Consider the following 16,835-nt stretch of genomic DNA (forward strand, 5'->3'; position numbering starts at 1 on the left):
CTGGATATTGAAGCCACCAAAAGTGGTGACAGGAATAATGGAGAAAAGAATATGACCCAGGTGTTGATAATTTTAATGAATGAGAAGGGGTAACTAAGGGGTCAATAGGTGATTGCAATGAAGAGAGGTAGAGGGGAGGTATAATGTAATGACATAATCTTCAAGGCAGTTTGGGTCTTTGAAGGAGAATTAAGAAGAAATGATTCTGGGGTGCCTGGGTGGTTTAGTCAGTTAAGTGTCTGCCTTTGGCTTAGGTCGTGATCCCAGCGTCCTTGGATCGAGCCCCGAGTCAGGGCCCCTGCCGGGAGCCTGCTTCTCCCTCTCCCTCTTCCCCTCCACCTGCACGTTTTCACTCTCTCTCTCAAATAAATAAATAAAATCTTAAAAAAAAGAAAGAAGAAGAAGAAGAAGAAGAAGAAGGAGAAGGAGAAGGAGAAGAAGAAATGATTCAGAAGCAGCAAAGGTGAGCAAAGTCTAGGGGAACGTGGATTTTCTCAGGACAGCTGGGAAACTGTTCTCAGGAAACAGATCTCAGGGCAAGATGATGGAAGTATTTAGAGATGAGGCTGAGGACATGGGGACACTTGTCAATGACAGGAGGTTCTACAAGGCCCAGGACTTTTTAGAGGGGGAGATAGGAAATTGGGTTAGATTAAGAAATTTCTGAAATATGGGGATAATAATAATTCCTACCAGATAGGCTGGTTGTGAGCCTTAAATGAGATAATGTATGCCAGCCATTTTGCACAGTGTTTGACACAGAATAAGTGCCCTCTGAGCATCAGCCTTAACCGTTATTTTCATTAACTGGTGAGTAACAGGGTCAGGACTTGAACCCAGGCCTTTTCCTTCAGATGACTCTGGCATAAGGGACTGCACAGAATCAGCAGTGAGAGTTTCTTCAGGTCTCACTAGCCTCTCTATGCCTTTCTGTACCTACAGGAAACAGTGCTGCCTAATAGAAACTGTCATGATGATTACAATTAAACCTAAAGTCAACAATTCACCAGTTACTGGTTGATAGCTTGTTTGATTTTAATATTCTCTTTGATGGAGTGGAAGTGAAGCATATCTTAGTGTATTTGTCTATTTGTATAGGGCTGCAATATGTTTCAAACTGTACCCATTTGTTTATGTTTAATTGCTTTTCAAAGTTTAGAACTATAACTACTCCACTGTTTACCTAACTACTCCACTGTTTTTACCCGGTGAAAAGCCCCTCTAGGAAGCTCACTATCCTCCTAGATAACATCTTACTATTGTTTTAAATGATGTGGAATTTCCTAAATGAGATTTTCCTCAACCAATGTGACTTGTTCTTTAAAACCTGGGTATAGCTTGCATTTCAGTAGCATTTTGTGCAAAATAGGTGTTCCAAACTATATGTCTATAGACAAACGTGTATTTTTCACAGCATATCTTCCAAGGAGCAGGGAATTACACATATCTGTGACTGTCAAAATAATTTCAACAAAAACAATGATGAAAATAGTAATTTTTATTTAAGTAGTATATCTATCCTGTATTCCATCCACTGTGCTAATCCCTTTATTTACTTATTTTTAAAGATTTTATTTATTTATTTGAGAGAGAGGGAGAGAGAGGTGGAGGGGAGGAGAAGAGGGAGAGGGACAAACAGACTTCAAGCTGAGCACGGAGCCCAACACGGAGCCCAACACAAGGCTTGATCTCAAGACCCTGACATCATGGCCTGAGCCAAAATCAAGGGTTGGATGCTCAACCAACTGAGCCACCCAGGTGCCCCTGTGTTAATCCCTTTAGAATACATAGATGTATTTAATCCTGACAACAACCCTGAAAGCATCCCCATTTCTTCAATTGAAAAAAAAAGTGGTGTTTGAAGAGGTTAAATAACTCATCCAAGGTCACAAACAAGTAAGTGGTCAGGATTCAAACCCAGGTAGGCCTGTTTCCTCCCCTAAGGAAGAGTACTGGGCACAAAATGGGTCACTTAGAGAGGACCCAGTCACAGACTACAAATGACTCTCAAACGTGCTGTCTCCTCTCCTCCAAATAATTTTGACAGGTTGTCTGCATTTGGTGCAATATTTTTCAGTGATCCCTGACACCATATCGGCATCACCAGGAAACTTAAGAAAATGCAAATTTGATTCTATTGAATTTCTGGGTGGGGCCCAGCACTCTTGAGTTTTAAAAGCTCACCAGGTGATGTGAGAGCTTTTGAAGCTAGACTTAGAGATGCAGATAGCATTGAGGAAACTTGTAAAGGATGGTGGTAGACAAAGCCTTCTTAATGTTCTTTATTTCCTGAGGGCTTTCTACTGCAGCCTCACCTGCAGAAGGGACTGCATAGAATCAGCCCAGTGAGTTTCTCTGGGTCTCACTAGCCTCCTGATGCCTTTCTGTACCTAGAGGAAACAGTGCTGCCTAATAGAAATTGTCATGACAATTATAATTAAACCCAAAGTCAACAATTCACTAGTTACTGAAGGCTGGTTTGCTTTTAATATTCTCTCCTGTGTGGTGAAGAAGAGCTGGGGAGGAGCTGTTCTGAGCTGTGTTTGCCCACTTGCACCAAGAGCCTGAGCTGTCATAGCCTTGGGGCAGAGGATGCTTTTCTGCACGAAGCACCAACTAACTCAATTAATTGTCAGGTCAGAGGCATTTGCGGCCCAGAAAAATTCAATTTGAGGCTAGGAGTGCAGCTTGGAGCCTTGCTTGGAATTGTTCCCTTAAAAAATTAGATTTAGTGCTTTTCATTGTATGCAGAGCTGTATCAGGTCCTTATCGACTTCCCCTCTGGCCCCATACGCCTCTCCTCCCTACAGGGACTGAATGGCACATAGGCTTCTCTGCTCACTTTCCTCAGGCTTCCTGGGAAGGACCAGAACCTCCTCTCTAAACTCAGAGTCACAAGGACATCTCTCCATGAAGCAGAGGAAACTTCATGGTACCTCCATAAGCACCTTGTTAGAGGTAAAAGGATAGATAAAGAGAAATCTAGGGGAAGGGGAGTTGAAGAGAGAAAAGTGTGGGTGGTAATGATGGTGCATATTAATATTATATAGGTGCAAAGCATTTCCACATATTATGCCATTTATTTCTCAAATTATCCTTTGAACTAGACAGTATTCCAATGCCCATTTCAGAGATGAGAAAGTTGGTGCTCAGAAAATTGATGTGATTTGGACAAGTTTATATAGCCAATCAATGGAGCTGAAATGAAACCCTTGATCTTTTGACTAAAAATCATTGATCATTCTACCACACTGCTAGGTATGTTGTCACTCCATTGCCCCTCTCAACTCCTCCCACCCTGCCCTTCTTGGGCTGCTTCTTGGAGGTGTTGCCTGCCCACTCAGTTTTGATTTACAGGTGTGGACAGAGAAGATAATTCTACAAAGGAAGCCCATTGTGTCTCTGTGACCCTGAAGACCTGGGCTTGATAGTGCATCTCAATTACCTGGGAAAGGGCCCATGGCATACACCTCTGCCCAAGCCCAAGTTGGGGAGCAAGATCACTTACCTAACTGCCACTCAGGTGAGCACATGGTCTGCATCATCCAGATGGGCAGTGTAGGCTCCAGCATGGCCACTCCCATGTTAGAAAAGCAGAGGGAGCCTGGAGAGACAGTTCTGTGAGTCTCCAAGGGCTACCCAGAAGCCCAGACTCTCCCAGCCCAAAGAAAGGCATTTTCAGGCTTACCTGCAGCCACCAGGATATAAGGGTCTTTGAGAAGTGTAAGGAGAGGAGTCCCCCTGGCACTCTGAGAACATGGACAACAAAAAACTTCCATTTGTACAGTGTACATCTCTCCTATTGTCATAGAATCTGAAAATATGCAGACAGAACCTTAGAGATCATCTATGTCAGTTCCTTTACTGAAGAGACCAAATAACCAAATCAAAGGAGATAAAGTGACTTGCCCAATGTCACAGAGTCATCTGGCGGTGCACCTTCTGTGTACAAGGCAAACACTGTGGTAGTCACAAAGAGTAGGACAACAAATTCCAGACATGATTCCTGCTTTCATATGATCATCTCAACTAGATGAGTGTGGATAGTCAGCAAGGCCAGCAATGGACAATGGGTGTCTGGACTCTCAGTCTTGGGCCTCACCACTAGATCTTGCTGGCACTAATTGTTTGCCTTGGGAGAACCACAGGCAGAGTGCTGAATCCCAAAGGTGAGCACAGAGGTGATAACTCAGAAAGCTCCTCAAGCATTCTGGAGGCTTTATTATGACCATTTTGAGCCATACTGGCAAGTCTAGCTGAAGGTGTTTGAACATCTAGATTAAAATGCAAGCCTAAGTGTTCAGTTCTGATTTCCCCCTCCCCTCAGAAAAAATTTATTCCAATTAAACTCAATCACTCTGCCTTTCTCCCATGCATTCCAGCAGGTTATTTTTGCCTAAACTATGTTCATGGTTGGTTATTTTTGCCTAAACCACCTTCCTTCTCTCTACAGGTCCAACTCCTACCCATTCTTCAAAGTCAGTCTTAAATGGCTCCTTCTTTTCCACTGCATTCCCTGACTCAGTAGCTGAAACTTGTCCCTCTAACAAAATTCCTGAGCACTGTGCCCTAATCTGTGATGCTAACTACATTCTATCTGGTAATAGATTTAATAGTTTTGATATAATAACCCTTTCTGCACACTTACAGGGGTGGATAAAAATATTCAGAGATACTAAAGCTAAATATATAATTCAAAATACAGAGACAGATCTAAATCACAAAATACACATAAAGAAGTCCAATAAGCCCTTTAGCCTAACAATTCCACTTCTAGGAATTTATTCTATAGATTATCTCCAATGTTATAAAAATGCATATACATAAGGTTATTAATTGTAGCACTCTTTATAACTGCAAAATATTGGAAGGTAGAAAAATAAAAATTAAATTTTTTGAATATGTAGAACATATTCAATGTAGAACATTACCATCTAAGTCAAAACTATTCAGAAAGATATTAAAGGAAAATAAATTCTCCTTTCACAACACTTTTGGTACCAAATGTGGGAGCTTTCCCACCAAACAATTCTTTAGTTCTCTATGGGCACCAACTCAGTGTCTTATAATGTAATTCAATTCTGACACTGACTACTTGGAGTTAGCACACACCCCACAGGTAAAGGGCTCAGGCCCACAAGACTGCCCCCTTTCAGATCCCAATTGCAAATAGTGGGTTCTCAGCTTACCCACACTTCTGTCTGACTTGGCTATAAAATCAAAGTTTTTAGATCAAACTTTCCCATATTTTCCATACTTCCTTATCTTTCATTCTTAGTGGTTTGGTATGGATTTCCCAGAGCCATCTTTGGCTTGGAGTCAGACAAATACCAACTCTGATATTTAACCATGATAGAATGATAGTCTATAAAGATACTCTTGGGGGGAGAGATGATCTAAATAACCTCTAAGGTCTTCTCTAGCTCTGAGGTATTGTAACTATGAACATACAGGTCCCAATGTCATTGTCTCCTGGTTCTGAGTTTATATATATATAGTTTTTGTAATGTTTCTTTGATTCTTCACAAGGCCCTTCCTCCATCTTTGTCCAACATCAGTCCAGACTCCCCCACCATCCCCAATGCTACCCTAAATATGATACCATCTGGGAATCCAAGTATAGTTCTTACTTTCCTTGACTCCACTCCTCTTCACCTTTCTTCTTATGGTTTGACAGGGATGATCTAGGGGTCTTAGCACATAACCATTCTATATATCCCTTGGCAATGGAGCTTAGTGTCTACTTACTTCAGGAGAGACTTTGGAAGGCTGTAGGATACACAGCTGGAGTGCTAAGAAAGAAAGTGGGAGAGAAAGAGTTTATTTTGTCCACTGATTAGTTGGAGGCTCCAATAACAACCACATTGATATCACCTTATCATGTACAGATCTAACTCCCTGAGTTTCTTCCTTCTTTCCTAAAATGGGGCAGTCCTTGATCTTTTAAGCATGTCGAGACTAACACCACAGCATAGTGCATTCCCAACCTGACTTAAGCTATCTTTTGTCTGGTGACCTTTTATGGTGACTTACCTCCATCCAGTAGTGCCAGGAAGGCCAATATGAGGAAGGGTGAAGACCGCCCAACAAATACATACATCACACTTCCAAAAGGAGCTCCCACTGTAAAGGCAAAGCAGGCATGGATTTCAGAAGAAAGGACCAATTCCTAGTTGGTGTGATTTGTCCACATTTACCCAATGAGCCTCCATGTAAGGTTCTGGGGATTCAGGAATGAAGAAGTCCTGGATCTCAGGAGCTCACTTTCTAGTAGAGAAAATGCACGTGGTGGGGGTGGGGCAAGGGGACCCATATAATTAGAACATGGTGAAGAGTAGAGTTCAACAGTAAAGGTTCAATCTACAAGGTGCTATGCAAACACAGTGCAATGAGCAGGTGGCCACAAGGGCTTTGTCAAGTGGGTAATATAGGTGGGGAAGAAGCATAAGTGAAGAGCATTGATGTGCCATAAAAGAGAGTGTGGTTGCAGTATGGAGGTTCCTCAAAAAGTTAAAAATACAGCTACCCTACAATCCAGGAACTGCACTACTAGGTATATATCCAAGGATACAAATATAGTGATTCGAAGGGGCACATGCACCTCAATGTTTACAGCAGAAATGTCTACAATAGCCAAAATATGGAGAGAGCCCAGATGTCCAGCAGCAGATGAATGGATAAAGAAAATGGTGTATATATATACACACACACACAATGGAATATTAGCCATCAAAAAATGAAATCTTGCCATTTCCAATGACATGGATGGAACTAGAGGGTATTATGCTAGGTGACATAAGTCATCCAGAGAAAGACAAATACCATATGATTTCACTCATATGTGGAATTTAAGAAACAAAACAGATGAACATAGGTGAAGGGAAGGAAAAATAAAATAAGAGGAAAACAGAGAGGGAGGCAAACTGTAAGAGACTCTAAACTATAGGGAAATAACTGAGGGTTGCTGAAGGGGAGGTGGGTGGGGGGATGGGGTAACTGGGTGATGGGCATTAAGGAGGGCACTTGAAGTAATGAGAACTGGGTGCTGTATGCAACTGATGAATCACTGAATTCTATCTCTGAAACTAATACTACACTATATGTTAATTAAATTGATTTTAAATAAAAAAATTTGAAAAGAGTGTGGTTGGATAACAAATAGATGAAAATCAGTATTCAGTGTTCAGTCACTAGAATGTGAGTATTTGGGAGAGGAAGAGTAGAGGTAGGGAATGTTGAGGCCAAATAGTCAAAAGCCCTGTATATCCAGATAAAGCATCTAGTTGGTCTTGTGGGCAATGGAGAAACATGTTTTTTAGCAGGAGAGAAATACCACCAGCTCTGGGCATAGGAAGCTTCTTCTGGTGGCACCTTGAGGGAAGGAGGGAATGCACAAGAGATCAGGCAGTAGGCTGGTTCCAACTGAGGTGTGATGAGGAACCGACCTTGAGGAAGTAGCTGTAGAGAATATTAATGGGCTTATCCATTTGGAAGTGAGAAGTGATAAAGGAGACCAGGATGTACCAAAGTTTTAGCTTGGGTGTTTGGGAAAATGGATATTAACAAAGAGCAGGATTTTTGTTCCCTCTTCTCCCTGGGTTGTGGTTGTGGGGGGTGGGTATGGACCAGGAAGAGACCTTTGGTGTTTTCTCCTCAAGTAGCTTGTGAGCTCCTAGAGGGAAGGAACCATGTGTGAGGCTTCTTACCTATATCCCCTGTGTGCTAGCATTGTCCTTGGCATATAGTAAGTGTTCCATAAAATATGTGACTTGTTGGAATAGTCAATCAATCTATATGAGGAATGAACCTCAAAGAAAGTGTTATTTTTTAGAGTTTGGGGTTTGAGTCCAGAAAATCTGAGTCTATATCCTGGCTCTGGCATTTTCTAGCTATGTAATCTTGGATGGCTACTTAACTTTTTTGGTCCTCATCTCTATAATGGAGACAATCATTCCTCCTTCATAGTGGTGTGAGGATTAAAAGAGATTATGTCTGCAATATATTTAGCACAAAATCTGACAAAGAGCTCCTCTCATTTTGAAAGCACTGGCCATGTGTGGAAGCAGAGGTGAGGCGGTGGCTGCTAACATGGGGATATTTGCTCACTGGAATAGACTAGGTTTCTTCCATTTCCAGGACCTCATGGGCTATTAAGCTTCTTAACAGGAAAGAGATTTTGCCTTTCCTGGGAAAAATTTCAGAAAGACTCAAAACATGATTGGACAGAAAAGGAAAGAAAATCCTCTCTTCCATGACCCTTAGGAACACTTGCCTCCTGGAGCCATCTTCGAAGAGTATGCAGTATCTTACCCTCTGAACCTAGATTTGGGACCAGGTGCCACTTACCCAGCACTCCCAAAGCCAGGCCCCCCAAGGCGATTCCCATGGCACGCCCTCTCTCATAGTCATCAGTGTAGACACTTGCCAGCATCCCAAGACCTGAAAGGAGAGTGACATATGGAGTTAGCATACAGGAGCCCTCTGTCTGCCTCTCTCACTGAATCCTTGGTCTATTAGTTCTTAGTTCTCTATCCTTATTATATCTTCAGGGATCATCTTACCTACGGTTGCAGTTTGAGGGGTTTTGTGAAACTTAGTCCATAGTATTTTACAAATACTGTCCCCACTGGTCCCCCAAACCCCCACATTGTTCACTCCTTCTGTTCACAATATTGTTGGAAGTGTGAAGGTCTCTGGGAAGGGTAATACAGAATACCACTGTCCACTGATAGAGCATTTCATTGCATTTTATCATTTCCTAACACATTTCCCTAAATGAATGGATGGATATGGAGTAGGTCAAAGGAAAATCTATAAACACAGACACAATTCTATTCAATGGAGGTGCCCAAGGAAGAGGAAAGTACAGAAGACATGTGAAAGACAGCATGGGCTGGGCTCTCCTATCGTTTACTCATGTGTAAAATGGCATAAAATAGCTACTTCACAGGATTACATTAAATATTGTACTTAATGATACTTTGCAAAGTGATAGTGTTACTGGTAGTATTAGTATTACTTTTCTTATAAAATTTTTTTTCATTTTTACAACAAAACTTTATTTACAGAACCGCAACTCAGTCTGTTTTGGTATCACTATTGACAAAATGCCTACAGCTGAGGTATTACTAAGGCAATACACTGATTTTAGCTGTACCTAAAATCACAATCCAACACCATCCCAGTTTCCTATTTCTGTGTGGCTCTGAATGCAGCTTAAAACAAAAACAAAATTCTTTTTATAATGTATAATGGCTTAAGCAAAACACTTCTTTAGTTTTTTTCTATTTAAGGGTTGGAACTGAGACTACACATTTAGAAGGGGGCAGAGAAAAGACCATAGGGGGCATTAAATAAAAGGCTGGCTTACTTCATGGTTTTACCTTGGGCTTGCTTTGACCTGAACTGGCTGTATCTAAATATTATCAGAGGAAGTTATGTCAGGCTTAGGGATTTATAACACTGACAATAACTCTACAGTTATCTTGTTTTTGAATAATTTCTGCTCACTAGGATACTTTCCTATCTATTCATATAAATCTTATAGGGTCTGAGGGTAGTAAGAGATGGTAAGAGATGTATGTGTGTGTATGCACGTGTGTGTGTGTGTGTGTGTGTGTGTGTGTGTGTAAGATGTCAGCATTACCTGCAACAGATGAAAATGAAGATCCAATGCCTTGAAGGGTTCGGGCTACAAACAGTAGGGTATAGGTACCAGAAAAAGCAAACACTGTGTATAGAGAATAGCAAGAATGCTCCAATTAACAAATTGTCTTTGTTCCCTCACCACCAGAAAATGTGCCCATGATATTGTAGATATGAGCCACTATGTATATATTTTAATAAAGGATCATCATTGCCCCCTATTTTTGGAGTTGTCTTTCTAATCTCCCACACCTTAATCAGGATTGCATTTTAATTGACACGAAGCTGAGAAACCACAGAAACACAAACCAATTCACCACACAGTGGATGGAAGCCTGGATTTTCACATTTCTGGCCCAAAGCCCAATATCCTGTCCACTGGAATCATGGCTGTCCAAAAAGTACAATGCCCTTAGACCCTACTTCTCAATCCTTCATATTCAACACCCAGATTTAACTTTTGCCATTGTTGGTCTCCACTGGGTCATCTACAGTGAGGGAATAAAAGCTATGTGTAATTGAAGGACCATAGGTATTGGGTAGAAAATAGTATCTTGTGATCCAATCAGATATTATTTCCTCTTACCTTATGCTGGAAAATATTTTAGCCAAATCAAATCAGTGAATGTAATATCAAACATACAACTATACTAGAAATGTGAAATAAAGAGAACATTCAGTTCATGCCCTTTAAGAGGGTCCATCTACTTAAGACTAGCATACACAAAACTGAGTACCAAACAGGAATATGTTATCAAAAACCAAATTACAGGGTGTTGGTGGTAAGCTTGGTAATTCCAGACATGTCTCACCTCCATTTCAAGACAATGCCCTTAAAAGAAAGAATTCCTCCCAAAGTATCTGAATCAGCAGAATTTGAATCCCTTTGCCCTTTCATTACAGATATATTTGGTCATTTGATGTCTTGTAATCTTCGTCCATTATTTCCTGATGTGATCACACTGTCTTCCAAACATGCATGTGCTTGGTCTCTCTTTGCTGAGTTTCCTATGCCTTCTCCTAGGCCTTCTGATTTCTAGTCTGTTCAAGGTTAGCTATTCTTATGTCCTTTTTTTTTAAGTTTTTTAAAAAAGATTTTATTTATTTATTTATTTATTTATTTGACACAGAGAGAGAGCACAAGCAGGGGAAGTGGCAAGCAGAGGGAGAAGCAGGCTCCTGGATGAGCAGGGAACCCAACACAGGACTCAATCCCAGGACCCTGGGATCATGACCTGAGCTGAAGGCAGATGCTTAACTGACTGAGCCACCCAGGCACCCCTATTCCTATCCTTTGAGAATAGAATGACCAACTTGTCTCAGTTTGCCAAGGACTTTGCATTCTAGGAGGACCCTGAATCCCAGACAAAGGATGGTTGGTCATCCTATTTAGGAAAACCAAAACAATTTCTTTCTCACTTTACCCCCTAACATGGGTTACCATTTCACTCCTAATTACATTAAGCATGGGTCTCAGCTAGGGGCCCTTAATGGTGGTAAGGGGCATCAGCAACCTCTTTTTAGTATTTAAAAAACCCTAAAAAGGTGCCCCATAAGATTTCCTAAAGACCAAACATTTGCTAGAATTAGGTCAATTCAGTATAGCAACACTGATTATGGCATGGAAACAATAATTATTATTTAATTGCAAAGAATCAAGCAAGGCCCTTATGCTAAAGAGTTTGTGATACTCTAGCATTATCCTATTTTTCAGGGTGTTTGTTACATCTTCCCAGGCATGTATCATAAACTCCTAGGCTGGAACCATGTCATTTCATTCTTTATCTTCCCCCAGTGACTTTTGCCATCAAGACATAATATGTGCGCTCCATAAAGTTTTTTAGAGAAAATTATGAGTCTCATTTGATGAAAGGAAGAATCCTATTAGTTTTTAATTTATTATTTGGCATAGGCTGAGGTTTTAGAAGTTCAATAAACATTTCTAACTTGAATTTCCTCATTTTCTTTGATTTAGCTAGAATTTTCACAAGTAAGCTCCAGTTCTCAGAACTTTACACATCAAGCTTCTGCTCTTTGCAACCTTCCAGCCTTGACTGCAACAAATTCCTGTTAAGCATTGGTTGATAAGAGTCAAGCTATATGCTGATAGGGAAGAAAACTTGAGGAGGAGCAATAGAAAAAGCAGAAAAGCAATAAAAAGTTGGTAAGAAAAACAGGAGGAAGGAGATATGTTATTGGGAGCAGAGTCAGCAGAGGCTCCAGAAGCTGCCTTCTCCTTCAATTAACCTCCCACCCCACCCCACCCGCCATCATTCCTTCTTATTTTAATTCTCAGGATCAATTTCCAGACATAATTTGTTTACTTACTGTTCTTATTCCATCTCTATTTTATTAGAACATTTATCTGATACTGGATAGACTTTCTCTTTCTTGTTTTTTTTAGCAAATTTATTTCTCTAAGCTATAACCTTTAATGACCTATGACATCATTTGAAGGCAGTAGACTTTTTGGTATTATCTAGTTACTATTGTTCAATTTAGATTCTTTGCTGGTGGCTCTTTACCTTTGTGTATCAAAATAATACAACCTCTTCCCAAAGATGGGATATTTGGACTAACCTCATTCAAGGGACTACTGATACACACACACAACAGCATATCTATCAAAACAACTGTTAACAATTTTCACCAGCTGAAGGAAGTAAAGCATCTGTTCTTCTATAGCAGAATATACAAATTCCAATTAGACTGATTTGCCACTACTGCTCTAAGGCCCATATCCAAAACTGCAGAGGATTTCAATCAGTGTCATAGGCCATTTTGTCAGATGCCTAATTAGCTAACTTGACCCTACTCTCTGCATTGTAGTGCATGTGATAAAATCAAAGGTAATCAGTGAAAAAAATAAAAGAGGAAGCAAATTACTTACTAACTGTGGAGAGAAACAGGATAACAAAGCCAGCAAACATGGGGATGTGATATCCAATTCTAAAAGAGAATTACAAAGATAAAAGATACAGTCCCAGTAGGCATCTATATAATTGGACTATATTTTTTCATGTAACTGGTAACAGAAATGCAGTTATTTGAGTACATAGAAAAGCATGTCTCTGAATGCAAGGGTACAGATAGGATATGACATATTGATGTGTACAAGTAAATGAACAAACATGCAAATGTACCTGTAGACCAGGGCAAAAATCCTCTTTTCCAGAAAGGATGGCCTAGTCAGAGTGTATATCCCTTTGAAACATCAGGATAATCCTAAACACTGCTAATAAGCCAGTGCTCTAGATTGCAGTAGTTCTGCCTTGGAGCTATGTTCCAAGGCACTGATATAACATCCCCAGTATACTTCTGATCACTGGTTCTTTTTTTGGTGCTTAGCAGTCATTACATCACTAAGAAAATTTGAAGCCTATGGCATTTCATCAATATCATATTATCGTTTGGGTAACCAACTTTCCAAACAGTTGATTGCCTGGAGACTGACAAGTGAGTTTTCCTACTTTTTTCCTTCTAACTACCTTTATGATACCTCAGCCTATCATCCTCTTACTCCTGAGCCAGTGAGTACTATGTAGAGAACTGTACCCATTGAGATACCTGTTGGTGAGAGGTCCCACAAAAGGGTTGACCAGAAGTTGCATCAAAGCCTTTGAAGCAAACAGAAGCCCAACCCGCAAGTTCTCTTCCTCCAGAAACTCTGTGCCTTGCAAGCAGTTGTTTTGTTGTGCTGGGATGGCTCCAGTGACTGGAGGGGGGATGGTGCCAGCATTGTCATCTGTCCATGCTGTGCCACTGGGTGCACTTTCTTCGATAGCCATGGTGTTGTTATCAAAGAGGGAGAAGATGGTGGAAAAGGCAGGAGAAGTAAGGACATGCTGAGAAATTGTGGTGAGGCCAAGGTATAGAGGAGCGTTGATTTCTTTGAACTCTGTGGCATATAGAAAGTTGGGTATAATGGGCACTGAAAATCAAGAAGGATAAGTGATGAGAGCTAAGCACACTTTTTAACACTAACTGGTTCAGGGGCATTACTATGAGCTTTATATTCATGTTGAGGAAGGTGTCTAAATGACATGATTTGAAGCCTACTAAAAGACTGTACCTGCCCAAATTATCCTATTAGATTAAGTACCTAAATTCCAACCCACATACAATTGGTCCTCATTACTCCTGAATTCTGTATTGGCCAATCACTTACTTGCTAACATTTAGTTGTAATCACAAAATCGATGCCCACGGAGTTTTCACAATTTTTCTTGGACATGCATGCAGAGAGTGGGGAAAATTTCAAGTTACCAGATGCTTATTTTCACAGCTGAGGTTGAAGAATGTAGGCTCTGTCTTATTGTTTCGGCTCTCATATAGGGATGGCAGAGCATAAAAATGGTAGGGGCAGGGAAGTATAATGCAAGAAGCTCCAGCTCTGGGGTCAGTTGGACACAGCTTGAACCCCGACTTGGCACCTAAGGCAAGTTACATAACACTTCTGAACCTCATTTTTTATTTTTTGTTTTCTAAACATAAAAAGAAAAATTCTCAAGTCCACTCACTGTTGAACTTTAGCAGGGTGTATGCTACCTGCTGGGGCCCAAAGCAAATAACCCCCAGCCTAAAGACACCCAAACATACCCACTACAGTAAGCAGCATGTTGTCCAGAAGCAGAGCAACAAACACCACCACCAGTACCAGCTTCCGTGACTCTCTCCCCTCCTTGAGCAACTGCTGAGGAGTATCCAAAAACACCTTGGGCATGGTGATTGCTGGGCTGGGAGTGTCTTCTCCAGTTTCTTATGAAAGGTCCTGTTATAGCTATAGGTCTTCTGCAGCCTTTATAGAAGAGGGGAGAAATCCTGCCCAGACAAGTGAAACTTACTATTAAAATGAAATGTGCAAGTAGTTGCAAATACTAGTATGGTATTTGAACCATTTCCTTGCCTGTGTCTCTGCTCACTTCCTATACATCTCAATAATTCTACCTGGTTCTCAGATTGCCTTCTAAGAAAGCATTGCTTACCAGCTTTTTATATCTGGAATTCTACCTAGCACATTAAGTAGATTCTAGCTCTGTTCACTTAGCTCTGTGTCTCAAATGCCTATCACTTCAATGGTTTATGTCAATATCTGAGGCCTACTTGTATTATTATTTGTTCAATCTTTTCCTCTAAATCCACTTTTTTTAAAAACCAAAATACTATTGTTTTTAAAAAAAATAAATGTGCCATACAAAACAAATTATGGTTCATGTGTATGCACCAATCCAAAATTATAGCCTATGGTCTGTACAACCCCCCAATATGTCATGTGCTACAAGTGTTACTTGTGCTGCCCACATAGAAACACTGACCTAGACCAACACTGTCAGTTCACAGATGACAAGTATGAAGACTCAGGAGGCTAGGAGATCTGTTTCACACAATTAGTATCAAACTGGAATGAAACGCCAAGCTTTTTAACTTGCAGGATTATAGTCCACCATCTTCCCATATTCTGTGGTACTTGAAGCACTTCTATGTTGTTTGAGCTATAAATCCCTGCCCAGTAAGGTGTGTTACTGTGTATAAATAAAATACTGTCATAATTAGTTCTCTACTTAGGGTTTCATGTCATTAGTCAGCATTAAGTCACAGTATTTTGTTAAACTTCAGGTAATAGCAATTTCAGGGAAGAATTTTTTTGTGTGTGTGTATGGCTTCTGTTGTGATATCAACAATACCAATCATACACGTTTTAATACATATTGCTGTCATGAAATGCATCAGGCTCTAAAATTTATGTAGCCTTTTATTCAGTAACTCTACTTCTAAGAACATATCTTAAGGAAAAGATCAGAAGTGTGGCCAAAGATTTATATTTAAAATTATTAATAGCTGAATTATTTATATTAGTGAAAAAAATCAAACATTTTAATGGTGGAATATAAACAGCTCTTAAAAATCATTTTTTCAAATAATTTCAATAACTTAGAAATACCCAATATAATGTTAAGTTAAAAAGGATATTAAACTGTATTTGCAGCTTGACCTCAATTATATAAAAAATCATGTGTATATTTTAAAAGATCAGAAAGATACACACTCCAGTGTCAGCTATTATAATCACTGATTTAAATTATTTTTTTACTTTTCTGTAATTTCTAAATATTTTTTAATTAACTACTTTCATAATTAACATACTTTACAAGAAGTAAATAATTTTAAATGATTATCACTGGAGTTCAATAGTGAGTTTTAAATGTTGGGAGTATCCCAAGCACTGAGCTACTCTGTTCTATTCTAAGACTAGAGCTGGGAGAAGAACATCATCCATGCTACAGTTTTAAGTGACCAAGAGGTCCTCACTGAACCAAATTCCCAGATAAGTTTTAAGCAGAAAATGCATGCAATCATTTAAGATCTTTCATTTCTCTATGTAAATAAGGTGTTTCTAAATACAAATTTACTTAAGATACATAAGGAAAAAAGGAGAGACTAAAAAAAAGGGGGCAGATAGAAAACTGAAGATGTAAAATGGAATAAGTACTGTAAAGACAGATCAAAAAAACACAGCCAGACCAAACAAAACCAAACCAAGAATTTGCCAGCCAGTCAGTAATAAACTTTACCTTAGAGTCAAAATTCTCTGTTGAGAGACAAATTATAAGGAAGAATTAAATTGTGTCCAGGGAAAGAAACATCTTACCTTAGAGCCCATCTTATGTGAGGTGCTCAGTGAGGTATCAGCAGCTGTTAGCAGTTGAGAAGGGACTCTGTTCTCTGAGTGGATGTTCTGATGGATTTATTGCCACCTGTTATCTGAGGATGTCATGTGTGCCCTTTGTCCACAAAGATTTAATTGGAACTTCCAAAAGGTTTCATTCAGAGCCTTAGTTCCCTGCGTCAGAGGCAGGAAAGCAGGACTGGAGAGGATAAAGAGAGGGGGAAATTATCCTAAGCAAAGATAGACTGGGCTGTGCTGTTTTTCATCTGGGCTTATCTATCACTGAATTCATTAACTCTTGCCTAGATCTGAATATAAATTGGCAGATAGAATGAAGCCAGAGTACAGTTCCTGTCCCTTGTTACTTAGTGAAAGAGACTCCGTGTACCCCAATTGCTTTCTGGAAAGAAACGAATCTTAGAACATCCACCAGACCAAAACATAAAGCAAAAAAAATCTATGCATGTCATTCTCAACTCATAAAAATCCAACCTCTATTTCCTCTCTAAGGCATATATTGTGC

The 16,835-nt window shown here is 39.9% G+C and overlaps 1 protein-coding gene across 4 annotated transcripts in view; it reads right to left on the reverse strand.

The window, feature by feature from the left end:
• The window catches only part of SLC18A1 (solute carrier family 18 member A1), a 29,570-nt gene extending 15,202 nt beyond the window's left edge, over positions 1-14,368 (reverse strand). Inside the window, exons 1-9 of one of the 4 annotated variants that reach the window (XM_028093109.2) lie at positions 14,245-14,368; positions 13,213-13,576; positions 12,536-12,594; positions 9,647-9,730; positions 8,347-8,439; positions 6,034-6,123; positions 5,749-5,792; positions 3,689-3,749; positions 3,509-3,604 (exon numbers count right to left, since the gene is read on the reverse strand). In XM_028093109.2, coding sequence (XP_027948910.1) covers positions 3,509-3,604; positions 3,689-3,749; positions 5,749-5,792; positions 6,034-6,123; positions 8,347-8,439; positions 9,647-9,730; positions 12,536-12,594; positions 13,213-13,576; positions 14,245-14,368 — 1,015 coding nt within the window. The remainder of the gene's footprint in view (positions 1-3,508; positions 3,605-3,688; positions 3,750-5,748; positions 5,793-6,033; positions 6,124-8,346; positions 8,440-9,646; positions 9,731-12,535; positions 12,595-13,212; positions 13,577-14,244) is intronic. The other 3 variants (XM_088021413.1, XM_028093110.2, XM_088021414.1) reach the window with 3 other exon arrangements.
• Positions 14,369-16,835: the final 2,467 nt, after the last annotated feature.

Source organism: Eumetopias jubatus, unplaced genomic scaffold (assembly GCF_037043125.1).
Source record: "Eumetopias jubatus isolate StellerSeaLion01/CBP00866 unplaced genomic scaffold, mEumJub1_p1.0 scaffold_2, whole genome shotgun sequence".
Classification (NCBI taxonomy): Eukaryota; Metazoa; Chordata; class Mammalia; order Carnivora; family Otariidae; genus Eumetopias; species Eumetopias jubatus.